This window comes from Zalophus californianus, chromosome 2 (genome assembly GCF_009762305.2).
Source record: "Zalophus californianus isolate mZalCal1 chromosome 2, mZalCal1.pri.v2, whole genome shotgun sequence".
NCBI lineage: Eukaryota > Metazoa > Chordata > Mammalia > Carnivora > Otariidae > Zalophus > Zalophus californianus.
Genome location: NC_045596.1, coordinates 132,324,010 through 132,339,942, shown reverse-complemented (window position 1 = coordinate 132,339,942; position 15,933 = coordinate 132,324,010). Strand labels below are relative to the sequence as shown.

Sequence of the window (15,933 nt, the reverse complement as noted above, 5' to 3'; positions counted from 1 at the left end):
AACTTTAGAAGAATTTTATAATATCTCTCTGAAACCATCTGCATGAGCTAATAATGGGAAAATAAAAAGAGATGGGATGTGTGCCAATGAAGTTTTGTAAACAAGTTGTTTGCTTTTGTTGTTAATAAGTAATGTTGCCCACTTTCCCATATACAGGTCTGTGGATCAACACACAGATGACTGTAAAATGAGAATATGCAGCAAAAACACGGTACCCCTCCAAGAAGGCATGGAATGATAGGAACCTTATGCATTTTATAGCCTTCTCCATGGTGTGTATAATTTCACCAGGAAATACATGACCAACATTCAAAGAACACTGCTCGAGTATTCACAGACTTATGCCGATGGTAAGAGTCTGTCCTGAAGAGTCTTAAACTGCTTAGACAGGTAGTCGGCAGCTGTTTACTTCTTTATAGTGAATTCATAAACACCATGAATATCCACTTGAGACCTAAAATGCACAAAGTTGAAGCAGGTGAGTAACCAACCTTGGCGAAATATCGCATCCTTGCTGCATAAAGGCACCCAAGGAAAACCAGAGACTATTAAAAATCCCAAATTCATTAGTTGATTCACTACTTTGTGTTTCTCTTCCATCTTCAAACTCCTCAGTGTGCCACTCGTAGGGGCTAAATCTGCTGACCAGGAATAAAACTACACTGACCCCAATGTAGGCAAAAACAATGCACATCCAGATCTCATAGGCTAAAGGATCAAGAAATGAAAACACTCCTGGTTTGGACTTCTGAGGCTTCTTGATCATGATAGATATCCCGAGGCTCATAAAGGGCTTTGAGAAGTCAATCACCTCTTCTCTCACAAGGGTAATAGTTAATGGAGCAATTGCAATGTCAGCTTTCTGTAAGGGAAACAAATGAAAGTAATAGTAACCTGGAGTCATGGTCAGAAAGGAATCATGGTTACATTACTGGATCAAAAGGGAAGAAAAGGAAATCAGGGAAATGTCAGTAATTATTTCCCTGGGAGGGTTCCAGTAAAGAATAAACGAAAAAGCAATTGTTCCCCAAATATCCCTCATTTTTATAAATACACAGTATACCCATCTGACTTGATTATGATAATTACCTCTCTACACTGAATCTATGCCTTTGGCACCTTTGAACAATGCATATGGTTCATATGCTTCAAGACAGATAGAATGTCTGTCTCATTTAGTGTGCATGTTTGCTTCTGATTTTATCTTTAATTTTCAGATGTTCACAAGGAAATAAGATATGTTCTTCAGTAATGTGGGAAACTAACAACCTCAGATAGAGGTACTTGGCCAGGAAGGGGGCATTCTGTCAACAAGAGTTCAAGCTGAATGACTTTATTTGGGAGAAGAGCTATACTTACCCCGTATACAAGTTCTCCAACCATCCCATTCCAAATTTTCGTGTCAGCATCCCTGGCCCCATACTTGCCATCCCCAACAATTGTCAACTTGTACTTGAACCCACAATGTTTGGCGATTTCTGCAGCCAAGTCAACACAGTAGCCCTCATAACGCTCATTGCCTTCAAGCATTTCATGATTTTTCTTCATCATAACATATGGAGATTCCTAGATGGAAAGACAGTGCTTTCATTAGGCTATGTTAACTACTCTCACTGAATGAAGTCTTCTGGTTTAATTATTACCTGTTAGCCAGAGAAATTGTAGAATATGAATGGTGGAAAATATCAGCAGGAAAAAAAATTAAGCATAATACTTTTGGGAAAAAAAGGTCCTCAAATGTCTAGTATTATATTTCATTAATATAGCTTGTATCTAGCCATACCAAAGCAAACAAGAAACTCAAAAGCACACACTGTTGGCATGTCCCCTTGTCATGTTTGTTAACTCCTAGAGCTTAGGTAGAAATAATGCTGCTCGACATCTGTTTTATTCAACTCCGGACCCACCATACTCCTATTCTAGGTTAAGGTTATGCCAAACTCAAGAATCAGCATTCACCCAAAAGCCTATGTATTGCTGCTTCAAAGATAAGGTTCATGTGGAAATCAGGTTCATAGTCAGTAATGGACAGACTAAAGAGTCATTGCCATGGTGATGTGCTAATGCTACCCTCTCAGATTTCATGTCTCACTTCATCTATAAGATATAATATCCCAGAACAATATTACAAGGAGGGAGAGTAGCTTCCACCTGTTTCAACATAGCACAAAATTCTCTACTGGAAAGTGTCATCAAGCATATTTGAGAGTTTGGTGAGATAGTCCCTCTCAATGGCATGATGAAGGCAAAAGCCCTCACGTGTCAGAGCTTACACTTATTAAGATATTTCCAAAAGCCAACCAATGTTTTTACCCAAATCCCTTATTAACCTATCTATATTTTTCTTCTCAATATTGTTAGAATAATGAATCCCACAATTTTACTGCATCACTGCTTAGTAAAATAAAATACAATTTTTTTGTTGCAAAAATCACTATTAGTGAACCCTATTTTCTCCATCTCATTTCACCAACAGCTTGTCACGATGATCTACATCTACCTTCCACTTCTCCAGAGCGTAGATGATCAAGATTTGGTTCAATTTTGTCTCATTCATTCAGCGCTGGCTATGTGCCAACAATTGTGTTGAGATTCGGGGCTAAAAAGAAGGAAGTTATCCTTATCTTTAAGGAGTTCATCTTATAAAGAGACGTTGCCAACATTATTAATAAATGCAAAGACAGATGGTACCCAGAATCACATGGGAAGTGAAAGGTAAAGCACACGAGTAAATATAAGGAATGCTCTTCCAGACCTTCCCCAGTTGTTCACATTTGTGGACGCAACAGTGTACGAATTTTCTGTCAAGCTAAATTTCAGTATTGAAGAGGATAGGAGATATTTTGAGTGCTTTAGCTCATGCTTGTGTGGTCCTTTTGACAGAGTAAATATGCTATACATGATTAAAACAGTGCCAAAGCAACACTACATTAGTTATTATCCAAAAATACAAACAGCAATTCTAGTTGGCAGATATTTTTCATAAGAAAAACTGCAGGAAAGCATAGACATCAGTAGCTAATTACCAAAATTGTAGTGACAACAACAGTCTTATTCTCAAGCCCAGAGGTATCGTTTCCAGAAGGGAGCTCAGTAAGGGTAACAACCATTTTGTCCACTTCACTCCAGTATCCGATCTGAAAAAGGTTACAGAAATAGGCACATGGATAAATGATCTTTCTATTAGCCAAGCATTGAATTATTTCAAACCCATGTATGAATCAAAAATTTTATCTACATTAACTAGGTCTCTTCTAAACAAAGATATGTCTTTTGTTTTTGTGACTAATAGAAATAGAGATTATAAAAACAACGAAACAAAAGCAATTCTTAAAAACGGCTTATCTCTTCATGTTCACTTCTCATATTTTTCCAGGTTAATTTGTTTCGGAGTGATCATATAGAAATAGGAATAAATCCAAGCAATGGAATTTTATCCATAACAGTTAAAAGCAAGGTATTGAATTAAAACAATGTATATGTGCACCAACTATGCTTTGTCTTCTGAACCATAAACTGTCCGTGATAGTTTCTTTTTCTTCTCATTAAAGTTCTTATACCTCGATCAAAAAACAAAGAAAAACAAAAACAGTTCTATTCACAGTCATTTGAAGATTACATTTCAATATTACTTACCAGAAATGAATAGATTAGGTTTAGAAAAAATATTTAAAAATACATCTGTTTCTGGAAGTAGATAAACTCTACCTATGTGAATATACATTTCCAGGACTCTCTGGAAGAAGAGGTGATGGGTTAGCAAACTCACCTCCTCGCAGAGAAAACTGCCTTTAGATCACTAATGATTTACCTTCCGGGGCCCATTCGTTTTGAGTTCCATGATGTTAATTGTATAGTTTATTCTTTTTCCATTCTGGTCAAACTTTATATTTCCTGAGAGACCTTCAACCTGAACCTAATGAGGCAATGGGAAAGCCACACAGTTATCAATTTACTGCAACCAAAACTAAACTGTACAGATTACTCTCACCCAGGTCAAGTTAAGGAAACTACATTTTTTTAAAAAGATTTATTTATTTATTTATTTATTTGATAGAGAGAGGCACGGCTAGAGAGGAAACACAAGCAGGGGGAGGGGGAGAGGGAGAAGCCGGCTTCCCGCTGAGCAGGGAGCCCGATGCAGGGCTCTATCCCAGGACCCTGGGATCATGACCTGAGCCGAAGGCAGACGTTTAACGACTGAGCCACCCAGGTGCCCCAAAGAAACTACATTTTTAAAATTCTTTTCACCCTTCAACCTACCTTTGTGCAGTTAGGAAATAATATTCACTTTACATTAAACATAGCAAGGAGACTAACATAATGGGAAAAAAAATAGTGTCCATTGTTAAGTCATATTCACAATCATTTTGAGTGACTAACCTGTTTGAGGGCCCTTTCTATTTCTACACCTTGTCCCCAGGGGACTGCTGGGTTTGCCAGACAATCTCCTGCATTCCCCCTTCGAGAGATTTCAATTCTCTGCTTCCGTAGGTTGCGGAAAGCTTCAGTCATCACTTGAACAGCGTCATACGTCAGAGCAGAAGTATACTGAAAAACATCATACACATTTCATAAGAATGGGAAAAAATTCAGAGGCTCACCACACACTGGCCATCTGGGTTGCAGCTGGCCACCATACAACACCACATCACAGTCCAAGAATTTAGACAAATTCCTGCATGTAGAAGTCTAAGAATCTGAGGGGTAGCACAGAATATTGGGACTGTGCAGTGTGCTCTTGACTGTAAGCATTTCCTATTATGTTAGTATCTCAGTTATTTTGGGTGAGACATTTTATAATAATTGGGTCTTTTCTTTTTAAACCAATTTCTTATTATAACATCACTTCATGGCCTGATTTAGGGATATAGGAAATTATCAAATTTACAAACAAATATGCCTCCACTAATGCAGGATTCATTTGGCAATAGGGAAAGAATATTGATTAGTTTAAGTCTCTAATTCTATAGTCTTGAAATATTTGTTTTTAAGATCCCCTAGGTAGTTATGGTAATCAAGAAGAACCATCAAATTTCATAATTTCTATGCCCCCTTCATCCTTCAACAGTCTATGATAAAATAACGTTGGTTCCAAACTTATGGTATTCAGATACCAGTTGGACAACAGGATTATTACAGGAGCTGTGGGCCAAGCAGAATAAAAAGAGCATTATTTATGGGTACTAAGCATTGTCAGTGGCTGGATAGGTATTATTACATGCATGTGTATATACCGCCATCTATCAACTGTATCATGTTGCTATTGTTAATGATAAATCACATTTTTACATAAAAGTTTTACTGAATACTGAGGAAATTTCTGTAACAAAAGTACAGTGAGGCTGAGTAAAAATACAATCTGTGGGTAACAAAAGTACAGTGAAGCTAGGTAAAAATACAGTATCATACTGATTTTGCCACACCCTAAAATTCTTGACCACAAATACCAAATGGGCACTTAGTATTTCCAAGTCCTCCTCCTCCTTTCTAGAGCAACTTTTTTCTTCCACTCTCAAAAATGATTATTTTTATACCTTCTTTTTTCTTCTCTTAAAACCCACAACTCTGCGCACTTCTCTTTCTCTGAATTCCTGCTGATTTTCTTGCCTACACATCACTGAAAAAAATAGAAGCCTTCAGACCGAAACCCTTTATTTTTCAACCATAAAACTGCCAAGATCATATTTTCTCTGTTTCCCTCCTGAGTTGATGACACATGAGGTGGCCAAGCTCCTACACGAGGACAGCCACTCCAGCAGTGCCCTGATACAGTCCCTCGAATCTTTCTAAGGACATTTCATCTACAATTACAACCTCAATATCCTGCATCAGCCTTTTTTCTCTCTCTACTGGATCATCTCTATTAGCACTTCAAATGCTCTGATATCTCCTACCACAAATAAAGAGATAGAGGATGATAGATAATAGATAGATGATACACAGATGATAGACGATAGATAGATGTTGATGATAGATGATAGATCGATCAATCGATCGACAGATGATAGATAGATGTAATAACTGCTTCTTAGGTTTATATCTCCTTCCAATACCCACCTTTTTTTTCCTGTTTCCTTCATTAGAAAAAGTAAGAGTAATTTTCTAAACTTGCCATTCCATATCAACCCTACTTGCTCTTTCTCTAAGTGGTCTCCCTCAGGTCATGGCTTCAAATTACACGTATGTGCTCAAACATTACTTCCTCAATGATGCCCTTCCTGCCCAGCACAGAGCCAATCACTCCTCTTCACATGACCTTATTTATTTCCTTCATAGTCTCTACCAGTATCTGAATATCTTGTTCATGCATTCATTAGTTCTCTATTTCATCTCTCTTCCCCACTGGAATATTTACTCTAGGAAAGGAGAAAACTCATCTGTCACCACTGAATTCTCAGAGCCCTGGGCAGGGCCGGACACATTGAAAAGACTTAGGAAGGAAGAAAAGAATGCAGGCAGGGAAGTCAGAGATCTTGATATGGACCCTGTCTTTACAGGATTCATGTTCTCTTCCAGTCTAGTGGAAAGGTTATAAACAAATAGTTGCAATATGCCTATCATAGTGTTATAAATTGGTCTGATGGTAGGTAGATGTCTGATTTATCCTTTTAATATGAGAGATATTACAAGAAGGCAAATGAAAAATAGTTTATGTAGTTTGAATCATCCCCTCCATGTATCCAGAAATTTCTTAAGCCTCCATTTTTCTAATACTAAAATGGCAGTGTGAGGTTATCAGTCATTTAATCTTTGCACATATTAGTTTAGTTGAATCGCTTTCATTTGACCATATGAATGAGTCAAATTTGATGGGAAGATTGGCAAGAAGAAGAAAAAGAGAACATGATTTTGAGGCCGTGTGCACTGTGACCATATGAATGAGTCAAATTTGATGGGAAAATTGGCAAGATGAAGAAAAAGAGAATATGATTTTGAGGCCATGAGCACTGTGACTGAGTGCTGTAAACCTAGAGGTTTTCTTCCTTATTTCTTCTCATGTGAAACCACTTAATGCAATGTCATTGCCGGCCTAAATATGAGTCCTCTACATATTTAGATTATCTCCCGGATGGATGCACTTGAGTTTCTCACAAATATCTCAGCTAGACAGATCTAAATAAAACCCATCACCATTTTTTTCCAAAAAATCTGTAACCTTTTTCTCCATACTATATGCGAGAAATTAGCAAAATATAGTATGTGACAGATCCATCCATATTTAGAAACAACCCACATTTCTGTCAGTAAAGGAATGTTTAAAATCTACACTTTCTGCCTTAAGAAAATATAATGCAGCCATTAAAAAGTGATACTAATAAAGGTTATATAACAATATGAATAATGTCAATTATAAAATTAGTGAAAAACATTATTACAACTAAATTAAAAGAATACCTTCTTCATTGATTAATGAGAGTGGTAAAAAATAGTAATATCCCTTTAACAAATAAGGGAAAGAAAAATAAACAAAATGGTTATAATAATAGGGTGGAAGCATACATGATTATAATTATTTTCCAAGTATTCTAGAATATGCATGTACTGTTTTTTAAGAAAAACTGTATTATATCAAAGGCATTGTTTTAAATCCTATTTACTTAAGAAAAAATATGGAGAAATAAGATAACACATCAGGATTTATCTGCTTTATATAGATGTTTGTTTCTGTTCTCCTAGATAAAAAAAAGTTGATTAATTTGCTTTCTTATACAGTAATTAGTTCATTGCCAATGTAATTTTTAAAATAAAGTCTAGATCACTGAATAGGAAACAGAGCCTAAATTAAATAAATTGGATATTAAAAAAATGTATTGCAAAGCACATTAAAAAGCTACAATAACAGTTCAAAGCCAAAATCTTCATTGAGTCAGCCTGCTCATATTACTATGAGAAATCTATAAAGCCATCTGCTAAATGTTTTAGAGGTCTATAAATGTTGGCAAACTACATTAAAAAATAAGATTAGGTTGAATGAACTAAAAGCATTGAGGTCCATGCAGCATGTTACAATTATGATTCAGAGCATGAGCACACTAGGAAGAAAAATCCTTTCAACCTTTTTCAAATGTTCAAATTTAATCAAGTCTCCAGCCTATTATTGTTTTAAATTAAAAGTCACAATCATAGAAGCATAATTCTGGACTGGCACACAATAAACAGACACTGTATCTAGAGTTCCTCTTTGTTTATGTTCTACATATGTGGCTCATTTATTTTTCTAAACAAATATATTCATATTTTTGATTGGAGAGTTAGGTATTTCAGTTTTATTCTACCATTCACTAAACAAGATGTAAATTAATTTGAAGGGAACATGATGGCAATGTAACTATATAACTATTTCCTTCTTTGAAAACAAATGCATCATCTCTGCCCTGATGTTTATGTTCTGTGAAATCCCTCAGCTGAGGGAAATTTATAAATCAGTGGGGGGCCATTATGTTTTGCAGTGCTGTATCACAATCACATCATATCCACACTTTAAGAAGAAATCTGGGAAAATGTTTTTATGGTCCATTTTCCAAATGCACTTTTTATTCCATTTTCCAAATGCACCTTTTTATTCCATTTTAAATGTATATTTATTGAGACTTATTTTTCAAATACAAAATGAAATATGCATTTTAAACATGTTTGTTCTGCCCAATAGTCATCAAACATTATTCAATAATACATTACTGTAATCGCTGGAACCAGAAAACAATATTCTGACAGCCAACAAAAAGAGGGAATGAAAAGAAGTTCTATGTACACTTAGAATTTAATCAACATACAAAAAGGATAAATACGCTACATTTTATGGGTCATTATTATGATAGCACCTATTCCTAAACATATGTCAGCTGCACTGTGCTAGAAAATATTCAAAGAAAAAGTACTAGACTTTACAGGTTATAAAAGTGCTAAAAACTTACTATGAAAGGCCACTTTCCAAATTTTCCTTGACACTTGAAATTGAATTGTATATAGTTTAGAAAGCACTGAATGTATCATCAGAAGACAGAGCCCAAGCCCTGATTTTGTCATTTACTGCTCAGCTGCCTTGGGTAAATTAAAGTGTCCAAGGTTTCTTACCAATGAAATAAGTAAAGCAAAGCCTCTTCTATGTCATAGTAGTACGGGAAAAGCTGGTGAGGAAAAAAAACTCATGTTGACCAAGTTCTCTACATGTCAAACCTGAGCTGGGTGGTTTCCTCATAAGTCCTTTTATAAAAATTCTATGCAACAAATATTTTTACTCCAGTTTTATAGATGAAGATTCCAAGTTAACAGGTTATATTTTGCCCAGGGTCACAAAAAAAATTAAGGTGGAGTTTGAATCCAGATCTCTGTGATTCTGGGGCAATGACGGTGACCAACCATCTTGGTTTGCCAGGTACTATCCCTGTTTTAGGCAGCAAGTCTCCAGTCCCAGGCAACTCCTCAGTACCAGGCACACTGGGACAATGGGTCCCCTTGTTTGACAAACACCACATCAAATGAGTACAGTTACAGGAAATGAGAAGCTAGGTGACGTATAAAGCATGCCCCAAAATACAAGTTATTGACCAGCATTTTTGCTTTCTTTTTTCCTTTTATTACTGTCTATCCTGGTGTAAAACTAGCTTGTTTTGCTGTTTTGAAAACCACTATCCTAATCTACAAAAGAGTCCATGAATGAATAAATTCAGAAACTGATTCTCACATTGGCATATTAAACGCCCTAAAAAATCTTGAGTAACAATTCCAGTTTAGCTTTGTCTGAAGAACATTCATTGTCCAAACAAATTACCATTTTAAAAATTTCTTAATACCAATTACTTTTCATAAAAATAATGTTCTGTGTAACATACTTTGGGTTGTTAAAAGTTTTATGGCTTGACAAATTTTATATACTCATTTTTAAAATGGCATCACTTATTTGACTGAAATTATTGTACGCTGATATTTCCCTAAAAAATCTTACAATATAATTCTCAATTTCTACATTTTATCAAGTTATCAAAATGATCAAAAAAGACGAGCTGTAGGAAAAATGAGTAAACCTATAAGAAAAACTTTAGAAAGTCTCTTTCTTTCTTTCCTTCCTTCCTTCTTTCTCTTTTTCTTTCTTTCTTTCTTTCTTTCTTTCTTTCTTTCTTTCTTTCTTTCTTTCTTTCTTTCTTTCTTTCTTCTCTCTCTCTTTCTCTTTCTTTCTTTCTCTCTCTCTCTCTTTTTCTTTTTCTTTCTTTCTTTCTTTCTTTCTTTCTTTCTCTCTCTCTCTTTCTCTTTCTTTCTTTCTATCTCTCTCTCTCTCTTTTTCTTTTTCTTTTTCTTTCTTTCTTTCTTTCTTTCTTTCTTTCTTTCTTTCTTTCTTTCTTTCTTTCTTTCTCTCTTTCTCTCTCTCTCTTTCTCTTTCTTTCTTTCTCTCTCTCTCTCTCTCTTTTTCTTTCTTTCTTTCTTTCTTTCTTTCTTTCTTTCTTTCTTTCTTTCTTTCTTTCTTTCTTTCTTTCTTTCTTTCCTTTTCTTTTTTCTTTCTTTCTTCCCTTTCTAGATTTTGGGCAATGACCAAGAATCAACTAGAGTCATTTAAAAAAAAAAACAGTATTGGGAAATACGTTATAAACTTAAGTTTATTCACTTGTCTTAATTTCAAATTTAATTGCAATCTTCCCTCTGCAAAAGAGGTGTCTGTGATAAAGCTGTTTAAAGCTTGTTGAATATATGCCCTTTGAAACTTCACTGCATAAAGTCACAATATCTTCACAGAAACTCAACATCAATGGAGCAACAGGAACTCTCATTCATTGCTAGTTAGAATTAGCCTGGTGATGGGTATTAAAGAGGGCACATACTGCATGGAGCACTGGGTGTTATACGCAAACAATGAATCATGGAACACTACATCAAAAACTAATGATGTAATGTATGGCGATTAACATAACATAATAAAAAAAAGAATGCAAAGTGGTACAGCCACTTTGGGAGACAATTTGGCAGTTTCTTACAAAACTAAACATACTCTCACCATATGATGCAGCAATTGTACTATTTGATATTTACCCAAAGAGTCAAAGCCATAGGTCCACTCAAAAACCAGTGCACAGATATTCGTGGTAGCTTTATTCATAACTGTTGAAACTTGGAAGCAACCAGGATGTCCTTCAGTAAGTGAATGGTACAACCAGGTAATGGAATATTATCAGTGCTAAAAAGGAGTGAGCTACCAAGCCATGAAAAGACATGGAGGAACCTTGACTGTATATTACTAAGTGAGAAAAAGCCAATCTAAAAAGGCTACATACTGTATGATTTCAACTATGTGACATTCTGGAAAAGGCAAAACTACAGAGACAGTAAAAAGATCCATGTTTGCTAAGAGTGAGAGGAAAGATGAATAGGCAGACCACAGAAGATTTTTAGAGTAGTGAAAATATTCACTATGAGACTGTAATGATGGAAGCATGTTATTATACATTTGTCCCAAACTATAGGATGTATATTAACAGTGAACCATAATGTAAAATATGGACTTTGGGTAATTATGATGTCAATGTAGGTTTATCAATTCTAACAAATGAATCATTCTGGTGAGTGAAGCAGATATTGGAGGACGCTGTGCATGTGTGGGGGCAGTGGTATGTAGGAATTTTTGGTATTTTTTGCTCGATGTTGCAGTGAACCTTAAACTGCTCTAAAAAAGTTAAATCGTAATTACAAAATAAAAAAAAAATCAACATCTTTAGTAAGCACACATTTCCAAGGGTGAGAAAACCAGCTCTTGGCAAGAAACCAAAATTAACATCCTTTATTATTCTTTATGACTAATAAAAATAATTTTAAGCCACTGTGAAGAAAGACCCTTCATGTAAAAGGAATACATTAAAAACAACATATTTTACCTAAACTATCCAGATTGGCTACTGACCCTGATTGAGTCTTGCTTCAGAACAAAGACTTTTACATTCTGAAACTTTGGATCCACTTAAGCACTCAAATTTTCAGATAAATCTAATTAGATTCATCAAGATGGAAAAAAGATACTCAAATCAAAACATTGGCTTTGATTCACCCGTCAGTAGGTACAGACTTTCTTAGAGGCAGGTCTTTTATTTTGTTGGTTGCATAAATTCCTCCAGAACTCTCCCCACTTCCTAGGAATCGTCTAACAAAGTGAAAGTTCCTCATCTTTTATAATCCAGGAAAAATAAATATGTTCCAAAATATTTTAGGATTTGATTTCGATATCTGGAGTTAAGAGATGACTACCTGCAAGTCACTACAATTTTTGAGAGACAGAGGAACTATTTGAGATGTCACAGATTCAGCAAAAATTAGAACTGTTAGTTATGTTTTATCAAGTGCCTAAATTAGCACTTCACATAATCATGAAATTAGAGATTTGGGAGAAATCTTACACATCACCTAAACTTATTCCCTTTACAGATGAAGAAATGTGGAAATGAGATGAATCCAGATGTCCTGCATTAGTATTACAAATAGTAGTAGTGCCTTTTTACTTTTAATGCTGTAATATACATTTAAGTTGTACAATATATTATTTTTTCAATTATTTTTATAAAAATTTTACCAATATCATAATTTCATTTTATTTTTTTATTTATTTTATTTTTTAAAATATTTTACATATTCATCTGAGAGAGAGTGAGCACATGCTCAAGAGAGCGTGAGCCCAGGGGCTGGGGTGGGGAGCAGCAGAGGGAGAGGGAGAAGACTCCCCGTTGAGCAGGGAGCCGACATGGGACTCTATCCCACGATCCTGGGATCATGACCTGAGACTAGGGCAGGCGCTTAACCGACTGAGCCACCCAAGTACCCCCAATATCAAAATTTTAATTTATGGGCTTATTTCAACCATTTATATACTTTCCAAGCCATAGAATATAAGAAACTAAACATGTCAAGCCTCTAGGCTATTGTGTGACAAAATACTTTAATATTAGGAGTAGGAATGCCAATGTGTCAGCAGTGGTTTTGGTCAGTTAAAATGTTCAAGAAGCAGAATTAATTCTATTAAGCCACCAGGGTACTATATAATGCACAGCGCTAATTACTGAACTGAAAAAGATTATGCTATTTTCAGACAGGCCTAATAACTCTCTTAGGACAGCAATTAAAAAAGTTTGAGTCTGCGCTTTAAGTCATTTCCTGACTGAAATGAGTTTCTGGTGGGAAAACCATTATTTTAAGTGCCACAAAAATGTCAGTCACGGTCACGAATTAGTGTCGAATCCCTTAACATCAGCAGAACAGCAGAACATCACAGACACAGAAGTTGAATAAGGTTCAGATTGTCAGTGTGACAAGGCAGAATGGATAGCTATCATCTTGCAAGTTGCTGAAGACACCGAAAACACTGAAAATCTATCTAAAAATAGAAATATTTGTAAATTATTTTTGAGAGAGTGACAAATCGTCTTTATTATCTGCCACTTTTGAAACATTTTTTAAGGAAGGTAAAATGGTCACTTTAACTGTCCCATTTAAATCTAGGTGCCATGATGGTTCAGGTCTGATGACTAAAGTCATCCTACAGTTCATCAGGTAAAATAACACTACTTTTCCGCCAGGACTGAATAAAAGGACATAACAAATGTTAGCACAGAAATTTTAACCAAATTTCATAGCAATGATAATTACTTTTTTTCTTTCTCAGTGATTTGTTATTTTCAAAGGGTTTCTTTATATTTTTCATTTCAACATGTATCTACTATGTGTGTACTCTGTGTAAAGCACTGTAGGAGATTGGAGTCAGGAAGATACAAATGAGGCAGACTGCCTTTCTGAGTCTTGTTTTTAACCCACAGATATCTTTCAACTGAATTTATATTACTATATAATGAATGGGTATGATTTCTGCAATAATTTTTTTGTTTACAAATAAAGAAATCTGAAATAATTGGCAATTGTAGCAAATCCATTGATTTCCCTCCACCCTGGTGCCATCACCACAGTTCAGACAACTATGATCAGTTGCATCGGTTGCCTGGATTATTTGTGATATCTTCCTAAAAGCTCACCTGCCATCAGATGTACACCCTACAATCTATTGTCAGCAGACAATGTTGCAAAAGAGGGTAGCCAGTAATCTTCCTCTATCAAAACCATGAAAATCACTTTCTTCTGGTAGTTCCTTAATGCTCTCAGACTAGAACTTTATCATTTCTCTTACACTTAAAACAGTGCCAGCTTGCAGAGTAAAAACTCAGTAAATACGTATTGAATGGATAAATGGATTGATAAATGAATAAAGAATGAACGTTGCCTGAAATTAGCAAATTGGTTTGTGTTTTGTTTTGTTTTGTTTTGTTTGACAGAGAGAGAGACAGCAAGAGCAGGAACACAAGCAGGGGGAGTGGGAGAGGGAGAAGCAAGCTTCCCGCTGAGCAGGGAGCCTGATGCGGGGCTCCATCCCAGGACCCTGGGATCACGACCTGAGCCGAAGGCAGATGCTTAACGACTGAGCCACCCAGGCGCCCCGAAATTAGCAAACTGGTGAGTCAGATTTAAAATCTCAGTACTATGACTCTAGAGTTATTTTTTGTACAGAGTATAAGAATGAACAAATTTAACATTTGTAATTTATATTTTGTGGTAATTAAAATATGTGAAACATTGAAACATTTATATTTTACTTGTATTTATTGAATAAGAATGATTTTAATTAAGAAACTATGGAAGCTTTGTTAACTTTTGGAGGAGACAGAAACTTTAAAACAATCATTTATTGAATATTCCTACAACTTGAAATAATTTATATTATTTCCAAAGCCTAACCATGCAGAGAATTTCATGTAATGAATTGCGTTTTTACAGGTTTTTGTGCCTAGAAGTTTTTATTGTGGTGATAATAAAACGTGATTTAAATTATCAGGCAATGTCCCTGGTACAGTCAATGACCCAAAGACAACATAAAAAGAAATAATCTCATTAGGAAATATTCTTGCTTTCCTTCCTTAAACAGATCATATATCAAAGATATGCTACTTGTTTATATTAGAAAATACTATATCATCCCCCAACTAGATTTTCTTCCTTTCTTCTGCCAGGGAACAGACAAAAATCATGAAAGCCCCGTCCTGTAATTCCTATCTTTTATATCTGTTGACATTTTAAGAGCCTTATCTCTTGGTAATGCCCATATAATGTTCATCTCCCACCCAACCCAAACATTTTAAATTTTTACAGCAGAAAAATCAAAACAAAACAAAACAAATAAACAACAACAACAACAAAAAAAAACAGAAGAAAAAGTACAGTTCCCTGACTCTGTCATGCCCTTGTATCACTTTGAGTCTATGTACAGGCTCTTTCCCCAGCACCCTCCCATACTTTTTCTCCTGCTCAACCATGTGCAAAGCCCTGCCTAGATTCCCCACCTCTGGAGAATCCTCTTTAACATCCCTTCCCCCATACTGTCCTAATCATATGCCGGGGAGCTGGCATATTTTACACGCATCATTCTCTGTTACGTTTGCTTATTGACATGTTAGTCTCCTCCATTAAACTGGGGATTATCAAAATGAGATTCTTTTGTTTATGTTTTTAAGTGCTACAATAAGAAGGGAGTGAAATCTAGAGCTAGGTTTCGGTGAAAATGTTAACAGATCTCTCATACCCCAAATTTGCCTTGCATTTTGTTACATGACCCATGCACTTCAATAATGATATGACTTCCATGAGAAAATAGTCATCTCATTTCGCTCTCATTCTTCTCACAGTAGACAGCAATGGTAGGAACACGATGACCAATCGAGTATTCAAAAGGAACATGTTAGTTCTATTTGGTGATGAATGCCACATGCAATCTTCATCAGAAAGCTTAAAAGGCACCACCTTGGAATGGATGGAACCCTGTAGTTCCACAGAATGAGAGCAGAAGGCGGAGACACACCCTGACACCAATGAAAAGACTAGATGTCCATTTGTCTTCTCATCAGCTTTGCTACC

The 15,933-nt window shown here is 35.6% G+C and overlaps 1 protein-coding gene across 3 annotated transcripts in view; it reads right to left on the bottom strand.

The window, feature by feature from the left end:
* The window catches only part of GRIA2 (glutamate ionotropic receptor AMPA type subunit 2), a 149,446-nt gene that overhangs the window by 38,150 nt on the left and 95,363 nt on the right, over nt 1–15,933 (bottom strand). For all 3 annotated transcript variants that reach the window (XM_027598314.2, XM_027598313.2, XM_027598312.2), the window contains exons 7-11: nt 4,384–4,551; nt 3,812–3,916; nt 3,027–3,137; nt 1,360–1,566; nt 492–862 (exon numbers count right to left, since the gene is read on the bottom strand). In XM_027598314.2, the coding sequence (XP_027454115.1) occupies nt 492–862; nt 1,360–1,566; nt 3,027–3,137; nt 3,812–3,916; nt 4,384–4,551 (962 nt within the window). The remainder of the gene's footprint in view (nt 1–491; nt 863–1,359; nt 1,567–3,026; nt 3,138–3,811; nt 3,917–4,383; nt 4,552–15,933) is intronic.